At 33.2% G+C, this 24,914-nt stretch overlaps 1 protein-coding gene and 1 long non-coding RNA gene across 3 annotated transcripts; both read left to right on the top strand.

Moving 5' to 3' along the window:
* LOC105177318 lies at positions 548-6,015 on the top strand. The gene is made up of 5 exons (XR_849042.2): positions 548-724; positions 811-927; positions 1,014-1,230; positions 1,866-1,928; positions 5,690-6,015. It is a non-coding gene; the product is annotated as an uncharacterized LOC105177318 (long non-coding RNA).
* LOC105177319 lies at positions 11,183-24,625 on the top strand. Of its 2 annotated transcripts, none has more exons than XM_011100434.2 (18): positions 11,183-11,490; positions 11,777-11,837; positions 11,943-12,016; positions 12,965-13,030; positions 13,165-13,236; positions 15,666-15,738; positions 16,391-16,428; positions 16,551-16,658; positions 19,492-19,608; positions 19,688-19,768; positions 19,862-19,930; positions 21,720-21,797; positions 21,961-22,104; positions 22,597-22,704; positions 22,891-22,959; positions 23,079-23,141; positions 23,229-23,386; positions 23,557-24,625. In XM_011100434.2, the coding sequence occupies exons 2-18, from the start codon at positions 11,801-11,803 to the stop codon at positions 24,449-24,451; spliced, it is 2,250 nt and encodes a 749-aa protein (XP_011098736.1). In that variant the 5' UTR covers positions 11,183-11,490; positions 11,777-11,800; the 3' UTR covers positions 24,452-24,625. The 2 variants fall into 2 exon arrangements, with proteins under 2 accessions (XP_011098736.1, XP_011098737.1); XM_011100435.2 differs by having other exon boundaries at positions 11,795-11,837.

Raw genomic sequence — 24,914 nt, forward strand, 5'->3', positions numbered from 1 at the left:
AGACGCGCGGCGTGGGGAGTGCTTGACGAAGACGATGATGCTGTTGCTCTGCATCTTTTTTCTTTCTTTTTTTGAATTTTTTATTTTATAAATTTTAACATATGAATTAAATTATTTATGTGTTTTTATATTTAAATATAAATATATTAAAATTTTATTTATTTTAATTTATATAAATAATATAATTTATTTGTTGTAATTTACATAAATAATTTTCAAAATTTATTCAATACAAAATACCTTAACTAATATTATTTAAGAAAAAATATCATGTAAACTTATTTACTATAATTTATATAAACAATATAGTTTTCATAATATATTCAACACAAAACAAATTAACTAATAATATTCTAGGACAAAATCATGTATTTCAATTCAAAAACATATAAATATTAAAATAGTCCTGAATATTTGATACTTTCATATGTAAAAAATTTATAATAATTTAATTTGATGTAAAAATATTTTTTACATATAAATATTATATGAATAATAATTGTTTAGTATTTATAATATTTTTTAATAAAATGTGAAAAAAAGTAAAGAATTAATCGAAAAAATAAAGAGGGAATATAAGCATAAATATAGAATCACTTTCGTCGAACAATCTCCTCTTTCTTCTCTTCTTTCCTTTTCTTCTGATTTCATTTTTCACCATCTCCATGGAAGAAGACACTTCCACAGCATCTCTCCCCAACTTTTGAACGAATGGATTGAGCAAGTTCGGCAATTCCAGTTTTTCCTATTGTAATTGCTTCCTTTCTTGTATCCCTAAAATTTTTACTAATGGTTCTAATATCATTGCAGAATCCAAGATTCACTCAAGAAACGGCTGATAAAAGACAACGAATTCGACTGAAAGTTATCCCGAATGAAGGATCAAGATTATGAGGGGATGGAAGAAATGTGAACCGAATGGATTGCGTAAGTTTTCGCAGTCCCACTTTTTAATTTCTTGCTTTCTTTGAATCACTAGATTTTTTTTATTAGTGGTTCTAATATCATTGCAGAATCCAAAATTCACTCAAGAAAGGGCAGATAACAGACTATGAATCACTGGAAGTTACCCGGAATGAAGGACCAAGATTCTGAAGGGGTGGAAGAAAATCAAGATTCTAAGGGTGAAGTCCTCAAGCACGTGGGTGGGTTGACTGGAGTTTCTCAAAAAATGACTCGTTAATTCATCATCTTGTGTTCCTGGCTTCTTGGCATTCAGAGAGCTCTTATGTACGAACCCAGTTTTCTTATTTTCAGTTTTGTTATTCAGATTTTGATTCTTGATATGGTACTACTGATTACACTTCTCGTGAATTCTTGTGTTGCATGCTTCTTGGTGAAATAACTATTTCTTTTCCTTCCTTTTTTTTATATATTTTTTTCATGTTTTCTTCTGGTAATGCTAAATCATTGGTGTTATTTAGAAATTTTTGAATACATTGCTCTATTTACAAGAGAAATGTGTTGTGGCCTTTGTGGTTGATCCTCCATTTTCTACAATTAGAGGCTTTATTTCCATAAGTTTGCCCTATTTTCCTTTTCATATGTGATAAAATATTCAAGGAAAACTACATGTTTTTGGGGTCATTTTCTGTGAAATTTAATTTCTGGTGTTGTTCTTTTGCGATATCAAGCTTTTTGTAACTTAAGCAGATTCTTACATTGAAGCAATGTTCATTGTTATTTTCGTATTGAATTTCTCCGTCGCTTAGTCCTATTAATCATTTGGCGTGCTTTCTCTTACTTTTGTCTTTGATAAAGAAAGGTTTGTGGTGAACAAATTGTTATGTCTTAACTATGATTCTACTGGTGATTGTGGGTTATGTCACTAGACCAGGAAATAATATAATTTCTTTTATTTTCAGGCACCAGTGCTTCTAGAACTTCTAGAGAAAATGAAGAATATATCACCTACACTGTATGGCCAGGTAACTAATTACTCTGTCTCAATAAATATTTTTCAGATTTTTAAATGTGACATGGTGGAAGCCATGTAACTGAAAACATAGGTGTAAGTATTTACACCCTCCAAGTCCCGGCCACCAAAAGAAAAAACAAAAGGAAGATTAGAAAAGAAAAGAAACAAGAGAAAGAAAACGCACTTTCTTATATTTTTATATGATATTAGGTGATGCATATGTACATTTTTTCCTGAATTAGACTTGGGAAAGATTGTTTAGCTTATATATATGATCAGCTACAAAATCGTTTTTTGTCCCTACGCTTGAATATTCATTGTACGATCACTTACATCTATTAGTTATGTATGTTGACTGATGATTGATTGCAATGGACTCTTTTCATCCTCGAGGCAAGTCGTTTTTCAATTTCCTGAAAAGATAAGGCATGATATTTTATGTGCATTCATCCTTGTAAGTAATGCCTCAACTAATGATATCCTTTTTGATTCCATGACTTTCCGGAACCTAATCTGCTTTCACGTGGTTGTCTTTCTTCTGCCTCCTGACACAATTGAATTGGATAGTTCACATTGAGAAATCTTTAACTCACTTTTTTTGCTTGCTTTTGCTTTATCTCGACAACTTTAGAGTTTCTAAAATCTCTATTTTCTATCAATTTTGTGGATGTGATCTCCTTTTCTTTTGAATTTATTATATTATAGCTATGGAATGATTTTGTGTTCGGAAATGTCGGTTATTTTGCCTATAAGCGATCATGGTTAATGCAGCTCCCTTTCTATGGGTTTCATTGTCATGCCACTCTTGGTCCTTATTGAAATCTTTGGAAAGGTCTGTAGGTAACGAAATCAGCGATCTATCTTAGGAGCAGTAAGTAATGTATATGCTTTCTACTATTATCTTTGATACCAATCAATTTCACCTATGTGGGTCTTGATGCATAAATGTGATTCTCTGAAATCTAAGTGCCATCCCTCCACTCTCTGTTTCTTCTATTTGAGATTTACTTTAAGAGATCTTAATTTGACTGTGATGAAGCTTCGTAAACCAATTGCTAGTTCCCTAGTTGATGAACCCACATAATTATTTTTGTGATGTGTCTCCAAAAAGGTTTCTTCCTTATGCAGTATCTATTGCTTATGCCTTTCAAAGAATGCCCGAATGATTTATCGATGTTCTTTTCTTCCGTGTGTTAGTTTTTTCATAATTCTGTTGCTTATGCCTTTCAAAGAATGCTAAAACTGTACTATGGAGGCAATATTTCTTCGCGCCCAACGCATGTAGCACACAATTATAAAAGGGTTTCACCTTACTTGGTATATCATTTTTTGTAATACATGTGACATGCATTTATTTGGTTCTTCACGTGAAGTATTAGTTAGTATATAACATCCAATGTATTTGATTATGCAAGTCAAGTATATAAGTAAGTATAGGTGATCTATAATCGTCTATTGAAACACAGAGGGGCTAGAATATATTGGTTGGCAAGTTATGTGCGAACTAAATGGCTTCGTTTCATCAAGCATAGTGCTGGAAACAAAAGGTTTAATTCGGTTTTAAACGCTCAACTGAAACACACATTGGTTGCTAAAAGTATGCATTTTGACGACATTCTAAAACCTAATGGTAGTTGTATCTTCATCTTCCTCTCTTCATGTTTCTAATGAAAGGTAACCAGTGCCCAATTAATTCTTCTCTCCTGATTTTTTCCCCATATTTTTAAATCGAGAAAGGTTGAAACTATTGATTTTACACTGTGTAAACAACAAAGCTCAAATTTACTGCACTAATTTCTGTGGAAATCCCTCACTGTCACCATTTTGATTTGAAAATAATGGGATCATTGAATTTTGAGGTTGCTCAAAATGTGGAGGATGCAAGCATTGGGTTGAGACTTACATTGGAGAACAAACCTCCTATCTCTTTGTGGACTTATTCCTTATTCATTTATTGAGTTGGGTTTTCTTCATGTGGTGGTTTCAAAAATTTTTGTTGTTGTACATTTAATATCCTTGTGTGATTTTACAGAAACCACATTCGTTTATGTTATTAACATCATCATCTTTGCAGGTGTATCATGGAAAAATATGTTGGAAAATTTATATTATGCAACAACGAATTATTTAATTTGTGAACTTTAAAAATAAAATGCTATATGCTAAATATTGAATGGTTGTCTAGATGCCAATTTAAATTTCTCTTCCAATATGAGTAATTTTTTGTGAATATTTGTAATTTCAGATTTTGTTAAATGATTTTTAAGGAACACAAACTTTTGGTAGCTTAATAAATATTAAAATGGAGAACTTTTTTCCTTTTTATTATTAAAATGGAGAACTTTTTTTCTTTTCATTTTTAAAATGGAGAACTTTTTTTCTTTTTATTTATATTACCCACTTAGTTTTCTTTTTTACTCAAAGATTTGTTCTCTCTTGCCAAATGTTTTTTTGTTACCCAATGAAGTTTTTAAAATCGGTATGAAGTGTGTACTAATTTCTCTTCAAAGAAAACGAAGTATAAATGGACAAAGTTTGGAATGTATTTAATCATTATTCATCTACTTGCTTTTTGAAAATGCATGAAATCTTGTAATTTTTCACTTCCTGATAAATGTGTTAAATTTTTTATTTTTGTGAATAATAACTGATTTAAAACATTTTTTTTTAGTTCTTTGGAAAACTTAGATGCACGTTGTTTCCTATTTTTGGAAAAATGGATTGATGTAAAATATATTTTTTGGTTTTCAAAGAAGTGCATAATTAATTCCTATTTTTGGAAAAATGGATTGATGTAAAATATATTTTTTGGTTTTCAAAGAAGTGCATAATTAATTTTTCTTGTGATAAATGATAACAAAAGACATGTATTATTAATTCTTGTACTTGCCAAAAAAGCTTTTTAAGATACGTTGTCACGTGTATTATAAAAATAATAAATATACTTGGCATCTAGACAAATATTCGTCAATTTAGTATGTGCTATTTTATTTTCTAAGTTCACAAGTGAATTAATTTGTGGTTGTATAATAACAATATTCCAATAAATTTTGTTATGATGCACCTACAAAGTCCAGATGTCAATAATGTGAATAAATATGGTGGTTTGTAAAATTTGTACAAGAATCATAAATGTTATGACAAACAAAAAGTTTTGAGATAGCAACATGGGAACCTAACACAATTTATGAATCAAGAATAAATCAACAAAAATAGTGGAGGATGATCTCCCGGTAGGCCTCAACTCTAATGTCTCCCGTATCCAACACATTTAATGTTGTCTCAAAATTTATAATCCTATGTCTTCCAAATGAGAATGGTGAGAATGTGAAGGTTCTGTAGAAATTAGTCACACATCGAGTTCTTGTAGTGTACAAAGAAAAATCCAATGGTTTTACCATTTTTTGAATTTTAAATATGGGGAAAAAATTTGTAGAGGGAATGGATAGGGACAATGGTTGCTTTTTTGTTAGAAAATGACAATGGGGAAGAGAGAGATACAGTACTTTGGTTCTAGATGATGTTGAAATGCATTTTTTCAAACAATCAAAGTGAAACAGTTTTAGTTGAGTGTTTAAATCCCTATTTCGACCTTTAGTTTCCCACACTATTCTTAGTGAGATGATGTTATTTATATAAGCATAGAACTGAATACCAAATATATACTCTAGCGCCTTGAGGTTTAATAAACGAATATGGATAGACTATAGATTCCATGTTACAATTGCGCTGTGTATTACTAATAAAGACTCGTCCTTTTGTTTTCTTCAGGTTGACATTAGAGCAAAGGATTGCCTCGGAAGCATCATTTAAGCTAATATCAGTCGTCGACTGATGTAGTCGAAGTGGCGTATCATACGACACTATTGAAGTTGATATCAACAAAAGAGTTCGCCCGACGAACCTATCTTGGACTTGTTTCATAGCGACGAACATGTCTCAGATTGTCTTCTGAATATGCCTAATGGGTTTTAGAAGATTTTTTTTTTTAAAATGTAAATTAGTACTCATTGTTTGTAGAAAATTTCAACATTCTTTGTATGATATAAAAGATTGTACTTCTATTTTACCTAAAGCAATAAAGACTATTATTCGTTTTAAGTCCAAAGAAGTAAAATTTCTAACTTTCGTACATTTTCTTATTTCTATCCACTAGTAAAATGCAAGTGCATTGTTGTTAAGCATAAACTTTTTTAGAAATATTTAATTTATACTGAATGGCAATAACAGGAAATTCAATAAAATTGAGAAATATTTTAATTTTTATAAGGTATGAATATAAAATAACATTATAGAAAATACATAAGTTTTTAATTGTACGATTTATTTATGTTTCACAATATTGAATGATAAAAAAGCTTGTTTAGTTTATTCATTCGAAAGTACCATCAGCATGGGGGCATGAACAAATCCAAGATTTGGAAAATAGATCTTTAATGCTTTCTTTGTTTTATATATCTTATTAATTCATTTTATTTAATATGAGTTAAAAGTAAAGAAATTTGTAGTAGAATAATACGAGTTCCTTTTTCATCTATATGCTTGTCAACTCTACCTAGCATATGTCTGTACTGGATGCATATTGATGTGTCAATTTTGTAAAATACATTTTAATATTCTAATTATTTTATTTATATATTTTGTTAATTTATTTTCACAAAGAGTAAGAAACTAGAGAAAATTGTAGTAAAAAATACAAGCTTTTTAAATCTCTCTTTCCAACACAACTATCCGAACACCCTTAGTTTTGGGTATGTTGATGTGTGAAGTTCAAAAATTACATATTTGACTCTCTAGTCTTTTGTATTGTTGAATTTATTTGATTATTTTTGCTAAGCAGGGTAAAAAATATAAGTTTGTTTAGTCTATTTGTTTAGCATTACTCTCGGCATATCCCAAACTATGGGCATGTTGATTTGCGAAGTTTGAAAATACATCTTTAATGCTCTATTTTTTACATTATATACTTCTTTAATTTATGCTCACAAAGAAAAGTAAAAAATAGAGAAATTTATAATAAAAAATACGAGTGTTTTAAGTTTATTTGTTGACCACAACATTCTGCGCACCCTATGTTTGTGGTATGTTAATGTGTAGAATTTTAAAAATTGATTTTTAACACTTTAATAATTTGCATTATATACAATTTATTTTCTCTAAATAGGAGTAAAATGTAGTGAAATTTGCAATAAGTATTTTTTAGTTTATTGTTGAATACTATCCTGAGCCCATCCCATGATGGGAGTATATTGATGTGTGAGGCTTTTAAATTACATATTTAACATTCTAATTATGCATTATATATTTTAGTCATTTATTTTCTAAAGTTAATTAAAACTAAATGTATTTGTAGTTAGAAAATACGAATTTGTTCAACACGTCACCCGTCATATCCCATTCTTAATGCGTGATGATGAGCACTACTCGAACAATATATTTTTTATGTTCTATTTTTGTCCTGTTATAAATGACGCCCTAAAAATCCGTACGGCCTAAGGGAGAGAGCTATCATGGAGAAAGGGTAGTCGAAACCCAAGGATACACTCGGCCCGAGGAAAAGGAGCTTAAGTTGGGGTCTTCTAGGAAGGTCTGTTTAGCTAGGGCTGGAGAAGGAGTCGGAAGGCTTACCATAGGCCTAGAGTAAAGGCTAGCGTGGCCGCCATATGGACGCAAATGCGTTCCCATATGTATGTGGAGGGAAGCTAAGCAGCTAGCTCAAAGACACAAAAATAGGAGATTTATTCAATTGGTTCAACACTACCCTTACCCTAGGTTGAGGACATGTTGATGTATATAACTGTTGGGATTGAGATCATGCCACGAGGGTGCACCACCTCCCCCACGAAGCCATACAAGGAGGTGTTCAGCTTTATCAAGCGGATGTCCCCCAACTGCATCTGGTCATAGGCTTCCCTAAATAATATGTCCGTCGATCTCCCTAAATCTATGAAAATTCACCCTACTTCATAGTTGGCTAATAATGCAGTGATGATTAGAGAATCATAGTGGAATGCTTTTAGGCGTCGATCGTTCAGTTCGTCCGAACTGGATGAGGGGGTGTCCTTTATCGCCTCCACATCCAATACCTCTTTCACGGTAATGTCATGTACCTCTCTCATCAGTGCGTTTCGGACATAGATCTGGACCCCTCTTTTTGGGAGGGTTTTGAGTTGGAAACTTTTGCCTATTTTGTTTTATGGAAAACTATCTCATTTACCCAAAATTCACATTTGCTTAACTTAGCATACAACTCTTTCGTCACCTACTCCCAAGTGTTCTCCTCGTTGTTGCATCCCTTCCATTTCACCAAGTACTATGCATAATTGCTCAATTCCACCGGGCCTATTGATCAAATGTTTAACTATAAGTGTTGGGATTTAATTAAACTCTATAGTAGCGATAAATTGATATAAAATTTTGTAGAAATATTTAGAAATTATATTTAAAAAGTATTAGAAAACTTTATTTGGGAAATATTGTATTCATTAAAATAAAATATAATATTCTCGTAATAAGTCAATTATGATATTTTATTAAGAACAATACTTATAAAAATATGAGGGGTGTGAGCAAGTGAATTCTTATTAATTGGTTGATAAATTAAATATATACTTAGAAAGTTTAGTTAGTTAGATTATAATGGAAAGAAAAATTTATTTCAGTATAAATAGAATATTAAAAGATTGTTGAAAATTGTATGAATAATATTTAATGTTCTATTTAGAAATTGCAATATTCTTGATATACTAATTATATTCATTATAATTCATTATAGGATCCGAGGATAAGGTAGATGACCAAACAATTTTCTATTTGCTAATTAAAGCATTGTAAGGTCAAAGTAAGTAGATAATTATTATTATCTTTATATGTTTCCTTCCTTGTGATACTACTTTTATGTAAGTTTGTGACTCATGCTGAAACTAATTTATATGAAATTGTATGGATGGTGGATAATTTAATTTAAATGACTATATTGTGAAAGTGAAATCATAATATGCATTAAAGTATTACATTGGTTGAATGATGTGTTGTTGGTGCTTGTAAATGGAAATTCATAGATATATAGTTTTACGTTACTAGTTGTTTACAAGAATGGTGATTTTATGGAAATGAGGGAGTGCTGAAAATTGAATATAATTGTGATGTGAATACTCCTTGATGTTGTTGAATAACCTATGTGGCAAAATGAAAAGAAAAGAGCTATGATGCGATATAAAAAAAACTATGATATATGAAAAAAAACTATGATACAAATTGAGATTGATGACCCTTCGTGACATGTCAAGGGGACTTACTTAAACATTATATAATAAATGGTGAAATTGAGTTGGTGGAGAAGAACACTACATTACCTTCTGGTAAACAGATTAGGAAAAGAGGAGTATTGTCTTGTGATAAAGTTTATTATGCTGAGATTTAATTAACTATATTCTATATATATTGTTCATTTTGTCTTGTCTGGACAATATTTGATGTAAGATAGTGCCAGTTATTTGTTTATTGAGTTGCAAGTTCATTCATCTGCTAACATTTTTTCCAGATATAAATTTTACCCAGCGAGAGCTAAGTCCAAACCTTGCATTTTAGTCAGGTCGAGCCAGTATGCAGTTTTCTTCATAGTCAATAGTACAAATGAAAATCACGTTATTGGAGTGTATAAAGTCATAAAATATGGGTGATGTGGCGAACTAATTATGAAAGCTTTATTTTGTTATGTTTTATATGTATATATATAATCTTGTGGATGGAGAGTCAATTGTGCTTGTGGTGATGGTGGGATTACGAGTGTATATATATACTCCGCAGGGACTGTATTATGTGCACAATTACATATATAAATATGATTTATTTTAAGTATGATATTTAGGAGATATATAGTCATAGTGCTGTTAGAGGGTGTTACAATAGTGGCATGAGGACATATACTTCATTCTTTAGTTTATATACTTAAAAAAGGTAAGTAAATCCAACGGCAATAAATATTTATATAAATTAAAAAATTATAAGTATAATTGTAAAAACACTTGGTTTATAATGTGAATAATTGTTTGCATTGTTTGATATATAATTCTATGATAAAAACATTCACAACAATATTAAATTGTTCATTTGGATATAGCGTGAAACAAATTATAAATATATATATATATATAAGAAATAAAATGCCATGTAATAAAAAAAAAATTGACATATACGTGCTCATCATAAGATTTGAATTCAAAAGTACAAAGTGTGATTTGCAAAAAGGATTTTTGTATGAAAATTTTGTACATTCACAAAATTTTAAATTCTATGAAGTATATCGTATCATAAAATAGACATAAAACTTTATAACAAAGAAAATATCACAAATTCTATAACTCGTTAAACGTGGTATTTAATACGTTGTGATATAAATAAGGTTAAATGTGTGTGTGTCAATGTATTTGACAAATATTTAATAGAGTTTGTTGCAAGAACAACAAATCAAAGTATTGCATTACGGTATTGATAATTCAAAATAACTAAATTCAAATAATATATTATTACGGTAATTGAGTTCTGGATTTAAATAAGTTTTGGATGGACTTACACGTGGATCACTGAAAATGCCGTAGAATATAACTTTCGACAAAACGATAATAAACTAGAACAGTATTGGGATGTTATTCAAATGACATTTATTTACTAGTAGTCGTGGGCGGCAAAGTGATTTTGTTACCTATTCCATTCGAAATCATGGGTTTTTCGATACATCATATCCATGCACTTACAATTTATGTCATGGTGTTGATAGGGGCAGGTTTTGGTGGACCCAAGACCTGTCCTACCAACTTCAGGATGAACTTGAGAACTGGTTGCACCTTGTTACAAAATCTATTGGCGCGGCTGACATGGATCTAACCCAGTAAACTTGTTTTTTTTAAGGGTCCTCATCCCTCTACTCAGTGATTGTTGGCGAATATTAATTAAATTAGATTCAGTTAAAACCACATTTTGCTATGAGGAGGCCAACCAAGCAGTCTTTTTTTTGGCGGGTTCATCAGCTGCTTTGACATCACATTTGCAGATCATTTTTAGTTGTAAAATGTGATGCTACTTTTGTATGTTTTAGGCAAACAGTCTCCCCTTTTGTAATGACTTTTGATACGCAATAAAAATCTATTCCTTGTTAAAAAAAAAAAATTGCTAAAAATAAGAAGCAGCACTTGCTATTGGATTTGTATTTTCTCTTATGATATCTGAATGATCTTATGATTTTCTTTTTGGCCAAAAAGGAAAAAAAAGAGTGCCATTTTAAAGTAATATTGGGCAATTTGTAATTTTTGTCCTTTGAATTGGGTCATGAATTGAGTAAAAATACATGGGCAATTTGACATATACCTTAAAAACAAGGTCAATAGGTCGATCGTTGTATGAATCTATATATATAACTAGCCAACTTTAGAATAAAATTCTCAACCCAAGAACATCATTTTATTATTAGGGTTTTCAATTCATCTCCATTCCCGCTTTCTGCCGAGTTGAAGTCCACGGTTGCAGGCATTCAGCGTTTGCATCCATACAGTCATTTGAATTTGTGCGAGAAGGTACATTTGTCTGGAAAAGTAGAAAGTAATGTAGATGTCCTGAATTATTATAATCATTTGAAATGGTTGGAATTTACCCTGTATGATTCGGAGCGGCTGATGTTTAATACGAGTTATTTGAATGATTTGTCTGCACTTGTACCAGTGTATAGAGTCTTGTAGTTCAAGTTCCTAAATTTTATATCTTTAAGGTACAGAAACCCTTGGTAGGGGAGGAGAGGTTAATTTCTCGGCATGCCTGATAATTCCTTTTTGTTTGTCTTTGTTTTCATTTTTGTTAAATTAGTTTTTCAATCCCTTTTAGCTAAAGATGAGCCGGCCGTCCGAGCAACATTCTACTGATCAAAGTACGTTCTTTACTCAATCTTCATGCAAAGATTTTGAATTACTATCTGCATGTTTTCATGGTTGAATCATTGTATCTGATGACCTCACAATTTTGCCTTGAGAAGAAAATGCAACAAAAGGAACTGAAGTTTTTGTTGGTGGGTTGGCCCGGAGCATTTCAGAAGAGAAAATCCATAAGGTCTATTTTTCTCTCTATTTTGTTGATCATATATATGAGCAATGCTGCCAATTTGCAGGTTAATGCATAACATTTTGTGAACTCAAAGAAGCACTAGAAAATGGGTATAGCAAAGACAAGCGAAAAAAAAAGCATCAGACTGTTTTACGTGAACTGTCGATCTTTTGTTCTCTTGTTGGCTATATTACTTTCTTTTGTTCATTGCAATTTATATATTTGGTGATTCAGTTTAACTCCTTAGTGGTTGATACACTGACTATGGAAGGGAAATGGGATTTTGTAGTGGTCATGAGTGATTGAACCTAGAATCACTTAAAAGCAGGGTTCTTCTGGTTTGTCAAGTTAATAAAGAATTTTAATATGCTAGGTCAAAAGATTCGAGCTGCCCTTCAGAGATAACTTTGATGGCTTTGATAAATATACTTGAAGAAGTTAAAAAATATTGAAGAGAATTGAATAGTTTAGAAGATTTATGTCGAATTGACCTTTACAACATACAAACTGTATGAGGAAAATTGATGATTCATGTTCGTTGAATGCATGTGAATCATTCTCAATGAGGTTCAGAAGCCAAGTTGAAAACGGTGGGGAGTTATGGCAACTCTGGTTGCACAAATACACGTGGCATACTTTATCTGGAGAAGTTGCTTTTAATCCATTGGCTAAGAGCTCACTCAAAGCTATTTGTATTTACGCGTGGGTTTCCCAGTCACATTAAATGTTGCTTTTGAACATTTAGTACATCTAGTCTGCCTGTTCTTGCCATTAACTAGGGGAAGTGGATCTCGCCACCCTTCTCCTTCCGGTACAGAAATGCGGTTTCTGCTTGTAGTTTGTGCCCGCCGGTGACTTATTTCCTTTTATTTATGCTCTTTAACTGATGAAACAACTTTTTAGGTATGATCTTTATTCACATATGTTTTTCCTGTGGAAACTTGACTTTCTCAGGTATTCTCTTCTTGTGGTGAAATTATGGAAGTTCGTATGATGAGGGACCGGAATGGCAATTTGAAGGTCAACTTACATAATTCATTTGTTTCATGAAGGAATTCTAACCCCCACGTCCTGAATTCGTGGGAAAATATCATATGCCAAGAAATGAATACTTTCTTCTTATTGTTGTCTCTTTCTTTTATGATTCTTGGCAGGGATTTTGCTTTGTACGTTTTGCGACAAAAGAAGATGCAAACAAAGCTGTGAGGGAAAAATCCGGCATTGTGGTGAGAAATATAACTGGGATTTTGTAACGTTAATGTCTTAGGATTGTTTTCTTCTGGCGGAAATTCTTATTATTGAAAGTTGACCAGCTTCTGAGTTTTCAAGAAACTATTGAATCATGGTGATTTGTTGCTTGGTGCAGTAAGCCTGTTTTTGAAATGATCTTTGGTGGTCTTCCCTTTTCTTTTAATTGCACCTAATCTGTTCCATCCGAATCTTTGATCATTTCACTGAGAACTTCAATGTATCCTGGCTTGAGATGACATAAGGCTGCTTAAGCCTTGGTTGCCTGGGGAGTCTAAGAAAATGCTCAATCTTGGATTGTTGGTAATTCTAGCTCAAAGAAACTTGACAAGCCTAGTTAAGCTGTATTCGAGCCACTTAGTTCTCGTGTATTTTCAGGTCTCATTACATTAGTGCTTGGGGATTGTAGGAGATGAAAAAGAGTTATTCCCAATTATTTTATTCTCAAACTGAGATTATATAAGCTTTAGATGTGCCTATGTCTAGCTGGTAAAGTAATAGTAACTCTTCCTTCTGTCCATCAGTATAAAAATTGAGCCTTTCTTTTACCCGATTTCAGCACAAATTCTGGTTTGTATCTCTAAACCGAATCATGTTGCGTATCCTTTGAAATGAATGCTGAAAAGGATAGCATGTGTGCACTTCGGTAAATTTTCTGTTGTGTTTGGCAGTATTCTTTGACAAAACTTTTCTATTTGCTTATAGTTGTTCAAGAAGTCATCCAGAACCATTTTTTAAACTAATGTACTGTAACTATTAACTGTGTTTTTATTCATTCATAATCATTAAACAATGATTTATGTCATGTTGAACAAAGCTTCTGTAAGAGAACTTGGTAGTTGGTCTTCTTGCTACCAGTTTCCTGCTAGCCGTGCTGGGTTTAGGAGGGGGGGGGGGGGAGACTGGAATTTTGGCTCTCTTTGTTATGGGCAGCTATTTAGCTAGTTTCTATTTGTAAGATCACCTCATCAATGGAATATCTGAATGTCAAAGAGCTAATTAAGATCTCTTATCTTGTCTGTTGAATATGGAGTTGATCTTTCTTACATGTGGAAACTTAAATGCACTTAATTTATATTAAAAGTAATTGATAAAGGCCTTTCTCGGCATATTTGTGAAATATTTTTTGACATTTTCCTCAACCAAGAAATATAAAGCATGTTCTGACCCATTAAAGTTAATTTGTTACAGACATTTAGGACCTGATGACCTGTCGCATTGATATTAACTTCTAATTGTGATGATTTGGAGAATCAAATATTAAATAGCCAATTAAAAACTTGTCTTTTTCTATGCAAAATAAATTTGAAATTCTTTTGGCATTTAATCCACGAAAAGACAGAAGAGATCCAATTTTGAAATGCAGCCCCATTATCCACTATATGAGGGAAAAAATTCTTTATCTAAAGTATAGACAATAGTCAATAGATGAGCTGCGAGGTAAGGGTCTACCGGAATCAAGCTAATTATTTCAAACCGTAAAACCTTCTAGTTGTCTTGCTAAGATTGGGGAGGAGTATGATTCCTACTCCCTTGATTTGCGGTGAGCAGATAAGTTGTCCCTAGAATCCTGAACTTTGTTCGCAGAGTTTTGTTAATCTAGACCATATCATTATGTTTGGTTTTGTTTTTAACTTGTTTTTGGTGATTTTGTGGAGATAGAGAGAGAAAAACAAAGATAAATAAAAATAAGTTAGAGATAGTGTGTATGTTTGGATTTGTTTTTGAAAATAATATAAAATAAGTATGTTATGTTTGATGTTGGGTAGTGGGGAGATAAAAAATACTGTTCATTGTCAAATCATGTCTTTTTTATATATATTTATATATATATAAATATATATATAATTTATTTAGTTGTGAGTGGATTAAAATAAATATTATTTCCTAATTATATATGTATGGAAATGAAAAGAAATAATTTATGTAAATACACTTTTAAAAATAATTAAATGCACTCTAATAATGGATTAACAATATTTTTTGTTAGTTGTTCTATTCGAGGTGATAAATTTAAATACATTATTCAAATAATGTAATATATGAATTAACCGCGTAGAATAGTTATATTATTTTATATTTTTTAAAATTTTTAATTATTTCAATGATGTAGAAAATATTACGTATAAAATATTAAATAGTTAAAATAAAATATATTTGTATTTAAAAATTAAATACTAAAAAACAAGACAAAATACTTAGAAACAAGACAAAAATATGGCAAAATAAGCAATGGCAAACATTGCTTCGGTTTTGGGCCATCTCTGAGATGGCCCAAAACCGAAGCCAAACATAAGGTATGGGTCTGTATTTTCTTAATTCCATTAATGAAAAATGTCAACCCTACCTTTTTGTTTATCCCTCCATGCTTTTTTGTTTATCCCACAGCTGTGTTAACATTTTTCAGCTAGATGGAAAGAAGATTGGTGTTCTCCCGGCAAGCGAGCAGGATACTTTATACTTCGGAAACCTTAACAAAGGTTTGTTTTCTCGATGTTGATTATGTTATAGAATAACTCTATGCATGTGCCACATATTTGGCCTTTTAGGTTAATTCATAAGTTCTTTGTTTGCTATTAAAAACTGAAACCAAATATTCCTCTGGTTAGGGAGCTGGCGTAATATCTGTACAGTTAATGTTTATAATGCTATGTTATGAGTATTCCTTAACACAATAGCACCTACCCTTTTTGTAATGCTTGATGTAGTTGAAATAGTTGTCTGCCTCTATTATGTCTTCTGTGAGTTTGATGACTGTACGTTGTGTAGTTTGCATGTTACTACCAGGACTGAGTATACTAAAATTCATCACCCTTAAATTTTATGTTGTATTTTTCCCCTCTTTTGCAAATTCCCCTTCTTTTTTTTCTTTTTTATCTTATTGATCGGTTCATTTCAAGTCTAATTATTCAAGTACTTTTACATTATTTTATTTCCTTTCTCTTCGATTACCTTTTTCTCATAGTTTTTCTTATCTGTTTCAGTCTCCTTTCCCTCTCCCTCTCCCTCTCCCTCTCACTCGCTTGCTCTTTCTGCCTCCCCTGCTGTCCCCATTCATCCATGTTTTCTCCTGTTATGTGACCTGTTTATTATTGTCCTACATGCATGACTTTGATTTCTTCCCTCCCACAGCTTGGAGTGCCGAAGAATTTGAAAGAATTGTGCTGCAGGTATTATATTTAATTTTATTTTTTTGTTGGAGGAGTTTGTCTAGCTCATAACAAAGTTCCATCATAAATACCTCATCATCTGTCTGTTGTCTGTCTGCCTAATTCTTTCTCCTGTTCTGTAGGTTTTCCCGGACATTGAATCCGTTGATCTTGTAATGCTTAAAGACGCCCCTCCAGGTCAAAAGCACCGGAACCGTGGTTTTGCCTTTGTGAAATTCCGCTCCCATGCTGTGAGTTTTCTTTTGCATTTCTTATTTGTTCAGTTAAAGGTCTTGAACAACCATTCTTCCTAAGCTTGTAGTGTGAAATTAAGTTGATTCTCCTGTTGCATCTGAAATCATACAGGACAAAAGACCAGGTTCGTGGTTCTGATTCTCTGTTCCAGCATCAGTTATTCACCCTTTGTTACTAGAAATCCTAATACACACTAGATGCTTGCCTAATGGATTGGAATAATAAGGCCCCTAACAGTTGTGTGATACAAAATCAAAATTTAAATGAAGCTCTTATTGTTTATGAAACTGGAAACTTATATTGCGAGTAGATTCCTTAATAATATATCCTCTACGGATGAAAATGTGTTAACTCAACAAATTTAGAGAAGACTTTTCAGCTGTTCCATATGTCAGGCATGTCTAAACTTCCATCTTAAAGTTTTGTGTTCTGATCATTCTCAGTGTCTAAACTATATCCAAATAATTAGTTGCATCAAGTGCAACGGAAACATTAAATCAACATACTTTTTATGGGTGATAATTTGCAAAACAATCCACTTTCTCTCTGATCGCTCTCTTCCCCTTCCCTACTGTGATGGATCATACATCAATTTATAAACAGGTTTATGCAAGCTCTGTCATTTTAACTTATCATGCCAGTGAAAATTGAATCATTTGATTCATTTCTCTTCTGTTTCAATGCCCTATTCCTATTCTCATCTTCCCTCATTTAATTCTATTACTGTTTTCGGCATTTAATAGCCTATTTTCCCTCTTGTACAAATCATTGAGAGGACACGGCATACCTTCCTGTCCAGGCACTGTGCGAGGTTCTATATAATGTCCATCCATCATGTCATATTGACGTTTTTGAGTTTTTTCTGTTTCCTCCCATTTTCCTTGTAAAGCTATTTTAATCCAATGTATTGATCTGCGGTTGAGTTTGATAGGAATGTCCAGTACTTCTTATAGATATATTCATTCACACTTCTCATTTATTTCATCCTAGAATATCCCGAATCTCCAATTTACATGCTTGGAAAACATAAAATCAAGAGAAATTTATTTGTTAAAGATTCTACATCATTCGAAACAATATTTCAATAAGTGAAGGCCTTGTTTGGTTGGTGTAATTATGATAGGATTTCCTATCATGCATATACACTAGTTTGGCTGAATTGATTGGAACCTGGTGTAAAAACTAGTCCAGGTCTTATGGATCGTCATATGAAGGATAGTGAATGCCACCTCCACACTATTCAAGTGATAATGTCACTAGGGATAATTTTATGTTTGGATTAAAATGCCATAAACTTTACACATGAAGACAAAATGCATTAATGTCTTTTGACCACTCTTTTCTTGTTTTGATTTTCAAGCAATTATACAGAACATGATTGTGATTTTCTTTTTTATGAGGTACATGAATTTGTTAACCCACAACTTTATATGATTGTTCAAAGTGGCATTACGTGAAAATTAAATAAGATTAGGCGTTTTTGCTTATTTGAATTTGAACCAGGAATAATAAAAATATTATTGTAAACATTGTTTTAAAATATGTTAATTCAATAAATGATGAGAGCATTTATATCTTTTGTAACAATTCACATATTGCATGGTTTAAACGGAATTAACTTTAAAAATGTTAGTCTTATTGGTCTTTTACATGTTATCATGTTACATGATCCATTCAACCAAATTCAATTAAAAACAAGGCTGGATTGCCACGTGGGATATCAAGCTGTACAATATATCCTACCAAAATGAGGATTATGTATCAAGGGATTAGTTATCATTCCATTTTCTATCCCATTCAATGTGATCATGTTTGATCTCATCATTCTAGCCGAACATGGTCAAAGTATAATTGTAAATTTTGTGTTATAGAACTTACTATCATGCTACTCCAAGCCTTTGTGAGCTTTTTCTAGAACTGCATTAATTATATTTTCAGTGCCCCTCATTATTTGGTTGAAGATAATCATCACAAAAGAATTTACTTTCATGTTTTCTGTTTTGCTTGAAGTTATCTTATGGTATTTTGCCTATTCATTTTGATTTTTTTTTCCTAGAATCTCAAATCTTGTAATTATCACTGTTGATTACATCTATAAAATCTTCATATTCTTTCCTTGAAGTTTTCACTACTCAAATGACCATTGTTTTTGAAGCATTAATTTTGTTCTTCTAGTTTGCCGTGTCTTTGTTCTACAAAGGGTCGAGCAATTTGATCCAAACTCTAACAGTATAAAGTCAAAACATTATAGTATTCCTTGTTTTCTAGATACTTTTTTGCGGATAGAATATAGTTAAACTTGAAAAAATTCTTAAAATTGCACTACCATATACCTAGAGAATACATATTTGCAGAAAGTGTTGGAGATTACTCCTTTGATAGAAGAATCATATGCCTTCTTTCAGTTAGTTTATTTTAAACTTCTCGTGTTCTTGCTGCCCGAAAGGCTGTGTAGTGTTTACTTAAGATTCAGCTGATGTCTATAGTGGAGTTGACATCTTGATTGGTGTCTTGTCCTGGCTCTCTCTCTCCCTACCTTATAGTAGTGGTCGTAGTGGATAAATTTGGCAACTAAACTTCAAGAAACCCAGAAGCTTGATAATAACTCCCAACAACTTAATTGAAAAATGTTAATACTTGCGCCTGTGATATATATAATAATTATTGACAAATCAGCTTGCATCCTTGCCCGATCTTCTGTTACCCTTCCATATGCAATCTTTCACCAAGTCTATAATTCTTCTAGTTCACACAGAGGCTCTAAAAGAGAAACTTAACCCTTTTCTAGCACAAAATTGAACCTACCTACTTCAAAATTCTCGATCACAGGCTGCTTCACGTGCTCAACGGGTAGGCTCTCAACCAGATTTTCGTCTTGGCAATTTGCACCCAGCTGTTCAGTGGGCAGAAGAGGAACCTGAAATTGATCCAAAAGAACTTGCTAAGGTTCACCATCATATTTTTTTAAATCTTAAGCTTTCTAAAGAATATTGCTTTATTTTTTACGTTTCTTGTTTATTTTCAGATAAAAATAGCTTTTGTCCGGAACCTGCCTGTTGATGCAGAGGAGAACTACTTAAAAGAATTGTTTGAGTCTTTTGGCAAGGTCTACATATGTTGATTCTGGCTTCAGCTTTCTTGTGTATTATATCCTATTTCAACTTGTTATGAATGATGAATCCATCTTTGGATCTTCCAGGTGGAGAAAGTAGTGGTGTCCAAAAAAGGAAGCTTCCCGGTTGGGTTTGTTCATTTTGCTGAAAGATTGGTAAGTTGGTTTTCATTTATTCATATTGGTGATGGTATATTCATTCGTAACTGTGCTTATTTGTCTCGACTGATTGATGAGTTGCTGCCAGTTACTGGTTATTTGTTATTCCACTGTAGATGTTTTGCTTTTTTTCTTGTTCTTTTTACCCTTGATATATAAGGTCTGACTTAGGACCTAATTCTGATTAGCAGGGAAATATTCTTCCAATGCCTTACCCTATTATTTGAATGAACGCAAGCCCAGGCATATGGTTGAACATAGAAAACAAGTGCTTTAGTATTTAATTTCTGATATCTGTTTCGTGACTCCTACTCAAGTATGCATGGTCATATACATGATACACCCAAATGGATAAGCTTTAGTCTCAAGGTTCTTATTGCATTCAAATAATTTAGACAGTTCTGGTATTTCTGGTATCTGGCCCCACCCTATTTCTTTTATGGACCTTCCTTATCCTATCCCCATTCCTTCTTTATTTTTAATACTTTCACATCTCATCATCAACCCTCTCGATGCCTTGGTGGAGGCAGAAAGGGATATAGAACGCAAATGTACATCTTCGCGAATGATGGACCACAGGTGTGTATGATATTTCTAAAATGGAAGCCCTTTTTGGGGTTTGGGTTACTTCACATGATAGTGAACCCATTTTACAATAGTTAATTCAATGGCCAATCCATAATCAATCACTTAGCTCCTACTACCAAATCTGTTTCTACTTTCCCTCCTTGTCTTCCTGCTGGGGTAAGGGGAAGCGAATGCGCCAGGTGATTCAAAAATCAACAAATTATAAAATTGTCAGCAGCTTCCCTCGCATATTTATTCAATTTAGGAAGTTTGTTTTTTCTGTTTATGTGTCATATATCCACAGATATAGTTGATATAGGAGTGTGCGTGCACCTGTAAGTAACCTAGATCTTTAAAAAGCAATAGCTTTGAATTAAGTTAATTGAGATCCATGGAGTGAAAACTCTCAATTTCACCGCAAATAACTAACTTTAGAACTATGTACTCAGACATGAAACTTTGTGGTTGCAGCAATGCTTATGAAGTTGTTGTACTAGTTGTGTGCCATATCAAACTGTCTTCATCTTATCTGTCCTGCCCTGCCTTTTATTCTTGCTGGGTGTCATTTGGGGTATGGATGTGCGTCGGTTATGATGATATAAGATATGCTTTGGGGCAATTGTCTTTTTACTTAAAATATTATCAGTTGTCTGCTTTGTTATGGGAAGGTGAATGTAGTATGTTGATTTGATAAAAACAGATTGGGTGCTGCAAATTGCAATCTGATAACTGCACAGGGACGTCCGGCCATTTCCTGATGCACGGACCACATTCTATATCCAAGTTAAAGAATATATATAAACTGAAATAATTTTAAGTGATGAATATATATAAACTGAAATAATTTTAAGTGATGACAAGCCAGCTACCATCTTTTGACTGAAGTACGTGTCAACCGTATGTGTGTTTGTTTGGCCATGATTTATCTCATTATATCCTTATGGTGTCATATTTTACTTAATATCATGAACCTGCTACTTATCTAATTTGTTGTGTAGGTAGGTTACGGGGGAATTGTGGGAGTTTTCTTAGTATGCTATTTTCTTTTATTTATTTATTTTCTGCTTGAGTTATGACTTGTTTTATGCCTTTTTATTGTAATCATGAACGTAGTTTAGTTTGGACCTTTTGATGAAATCTTATTGATATTTTTGACATTCCAACTTCACTGTCTTGTTGGGTGGTTCCTTCTTCTGAGTTCTCTTAATTCTTGGTGTAGGATCTTGAAAGAGCTATCAAGGAACTGAACGAGAAAACAGTTCAAGGACCTAATGGAGCTCCATTGTATAAACTCCAGGTACTAGTATTGCACTAGAATCATTTATGTTTGTAGTCTGGTAACTGACATTTGTTCCTTTTCAGAATCTAGTCTTCTGTGGTAAATATAGTATGAGGCAAACATAACTTATTTTGACAGAGTCTTTGACGGACTTACATGTGAGATTATTGTCTGCAAATAGGTTGAAGTAGCACGGCCGATGGATAGAAGCAGGAAACGAATTCGTGAGGATTCGGAAAATTCCTCAGTTCAAGCTCATTTCAAACTTCGGAAGGAGGAACCATCACTTACTTTGTCCATTAGGGATAGTTCCCATGTCCAAAAGGTAACTTCATTCCTAAAACCATATTTTCTGTTAACTGGGTTTTCTGTTTTTCAAGTATTATGCCCCAACAATTGGAATTATTAAAAGCAGCTTATAAGACGGCTTGAGAAACTCAAGTTGGAAGCAAAACTCTGCAAAAACTTGGCCTGATAGAGAATGTAGATGAGGAAAAATAATGAATATATAGACTGAGTAAATATATAATGTCTTTTTGGTAGTTGAGACTCACAAGCACTCCTTTTCACCATGTTCCCCATTGTGAGTCACACTTTTCTCTGTTAATGACATCCATTTGTTTGCTTGTTTTTCGTTATTTCCTCTATGCTCAAATAGGGTTAACTAGAAACATTAGTTGCACTTAATATCTGTCTTTCCTCTTATTTTGACATCATATATTTATAACTGAATCTTTTTTGGATCAGGGGTTTTATAATGTCTTCTGTTTAGTCAAGTTTTTTTATTATCTGATCACATGTTTACTTTGCCTTATAGGAACTGGAATCAGCTGACCCTTATGAGGATGCCGTCATATCATTGCCTGTAGCTGTTAAAGAGCGCTTACTTGGAATCCTTAGGCTTGGGATTGCTACTCGATTTGATGTAAGTTTTAAACTTGATACCAAGAATTGGTGCTTGGTAATGGAATTTGAAACTGGACCCCTAATCATGGCATCTCAGTGTAGAACGGATATTATGTCCAGTGGATTGCTTCCAGTTTAATTGTGTTTATATTTCTCATGCAAAATCCTCTGAAATTTACACAGTATTTTTTTTGTTTGTTGACAGATTGATATCAGAAGTTTACGCAGTCTCAAGGAATTACCAGAGTCTATTGCTATATCTGTCCTTGACCAGGTTTTAGCAGATATATACTATATTATCTTGGATGTGTGTATTCTTCGATGGAAGAAAATGTACTAAAATGGTGTTGACTAACTATCACCATTCTATTTTTGCTTGATCCTTGTTTGTAGTTCATGTTATGTGGAGCCGGTTTGCAAAATAAGGGAGAATATCTTGCTGGACTAATTTCTAAAGTATGTAACTGACCTGTATGGCAAGTGTGTGACTGGCTTTAGTTTTGCTGCTGTCAATTTTCATTAAGCCATTTTTGTCCAATGTAGCACCTAGTTGATAAAGTGGGACAGACTCCGAGCTTAGTCAGTTTGTCAAAAGTTGCGGATACTACTAGGAGTGAGCCCAGTTCATTCATCTTTTGGCATCAAATGTCTCCCTCTGCTTGTGGGCCTTTTACTTCTCATGCACATTCAAGCTCTGCAAGGTTTGTCTAGTTGATATGAACTCTCATTGACTGATCTTAGACAGATCAATAACATTTTCTTGCCTTTTAACTGTGGAGATGTAATCAAGGTCGTCTTTATAAGCTGTATATATAGTGTCCTGTGTTGCAATATGTGCAAGAAATATCATTTTGCAGTTGATCTCTTGCAGGTCTGACATTCATGCATCAAACTATTCAGCAGTGGACCAAGATTTTCCTTTATCAAGTCGAACACAGATAGGAAGAGTGGATGAGAAAGGTCCAGAGTTTCTTTTACCAAATCGATCGTTCTTTGGGTCCCAGAGTGTCCAGATTCCTAGACTAGGAACATTGGAGGCAAGAGGTCATTCTGCCCTTAAGGCAACCCCAGGCGAATCGATATCCTATGGATCCCAGAGCATCCAGATTCCTAGAATAGGAACATTGGAGGCAAGCACCCATTCTCCCCTTGAGGCAACCCCAGGGCAATCTATATCCTATGGAAGAGTTGGACTAAGAGCTGAGGAAAGGCTTCGATCTCATGTCCAAGAAGGACCTGGATCATCTACATCTTATGCTAGACTTGGTTCCACAGGTGGACTAAGCGCTGAGGAAAGGCTTCTGTCTCATGTGCAAGAAGGATTCAGTTCACCTGTATCTTATGCTAGACTTGGTTACATAGGTGGACTAAGAGCTGAGGAAAGGCTTCCGTCTCATGTGCAAGAAGGACCCAGTTCATCTGCATCTTATGCTAGACTTGGTTCCATAGGTGGACTAAGAGCTGAGGAAAGGCTTCTGTCTCACGTGCAAGAAGGACCCAGTTCTTCTGCATCTTACGTTAGACTTGGTTCCATAGGTGGACTAAGAGCTGAGGAAAGGCTTCTATCTCATGTCCAAGAAGGACCCAGTTCATCTACATCTTATGCTGGAGCAGGTATAGGTTTGAGTCCCAACATTTCAGTTGTCGGTGGTCGCCAAGCACCTCGACCTCAAATTAGGTTTGATCCTTTCACTGGTGAGCCGTACAAATTTGATCCATTCACTGGTGAACCAATTCGTCCAGCAAACGCGACGCGCCAATTCTGATTCTTCTATGTTAATGTGGGGTTCTGTATTGATTTCTCTGTTCTCTGGATGTAATCAAGCAGGGTTTAGAAATATTCATACTGTAACATTATTATGTTATTTTTTTTCTGTAATCGTTATTATGTTGAAACCACAGTAGCTTGCTTATAAAAGAAAAAAACCACAGGACCTTTATCCATATCATTTGTTTTTTTATATTTTTATTTGTGGTACAATTAACCTTATTGAATTATGCTAGTGTAGTTTGTTACGGAACTGCCCTATGTACAAGTAAATTGACAAAAAGGGCATATCAATGCTTTTCGAGGCTAATATCCACGAAAAGAACTCATGCAGACATTAAAGGAGGGATTATTCGCGAGGTTTCATCTCATCTAAGTGAGAATACAAGATGAAATAAGTTTGATTGAGATTAGGGTTTTCTTTTAGTATATGATTGACTGTGAAGTAAAATTATAACAAT

Source organism: Sesamum indicum, linkage group LG15 (assembly GCF_000512975.1).
Source record: "Sesamum indicum cultivar Zhongzhi No. 13 linkage group LG15, S_indicum_v1.0, whole genome shotgun sequence".
NCBI lineage: Eukaryota > Viridiplantae > Streptophyta > Magnoliopsida > Lamiales > Pedaliaceae > Sesamum > Sesamum indicum.

Coding starts and splice junctions, on each gene's coding strand:
- LOC105177319 (XM_011100434.2), top strand. CDS start 11,801: ATGAGCCGGCCGTCCGAGCAACATTCTACTGATCAAA. Junction 16,429..16,550: donor TTGAAAGAATTGTGCTGCAG/GTATTATATTTA, acceptor CCTGTTCTGTAG/GTTTTCCCGGACATTGAATC. Junction 22,705..22,890: donor GGATTGCTACTCGATTTGAT/GTAAGTTTTAAA, acceptor GTTTGTTGACAG/ATTGATATCAGAAGTTTACG.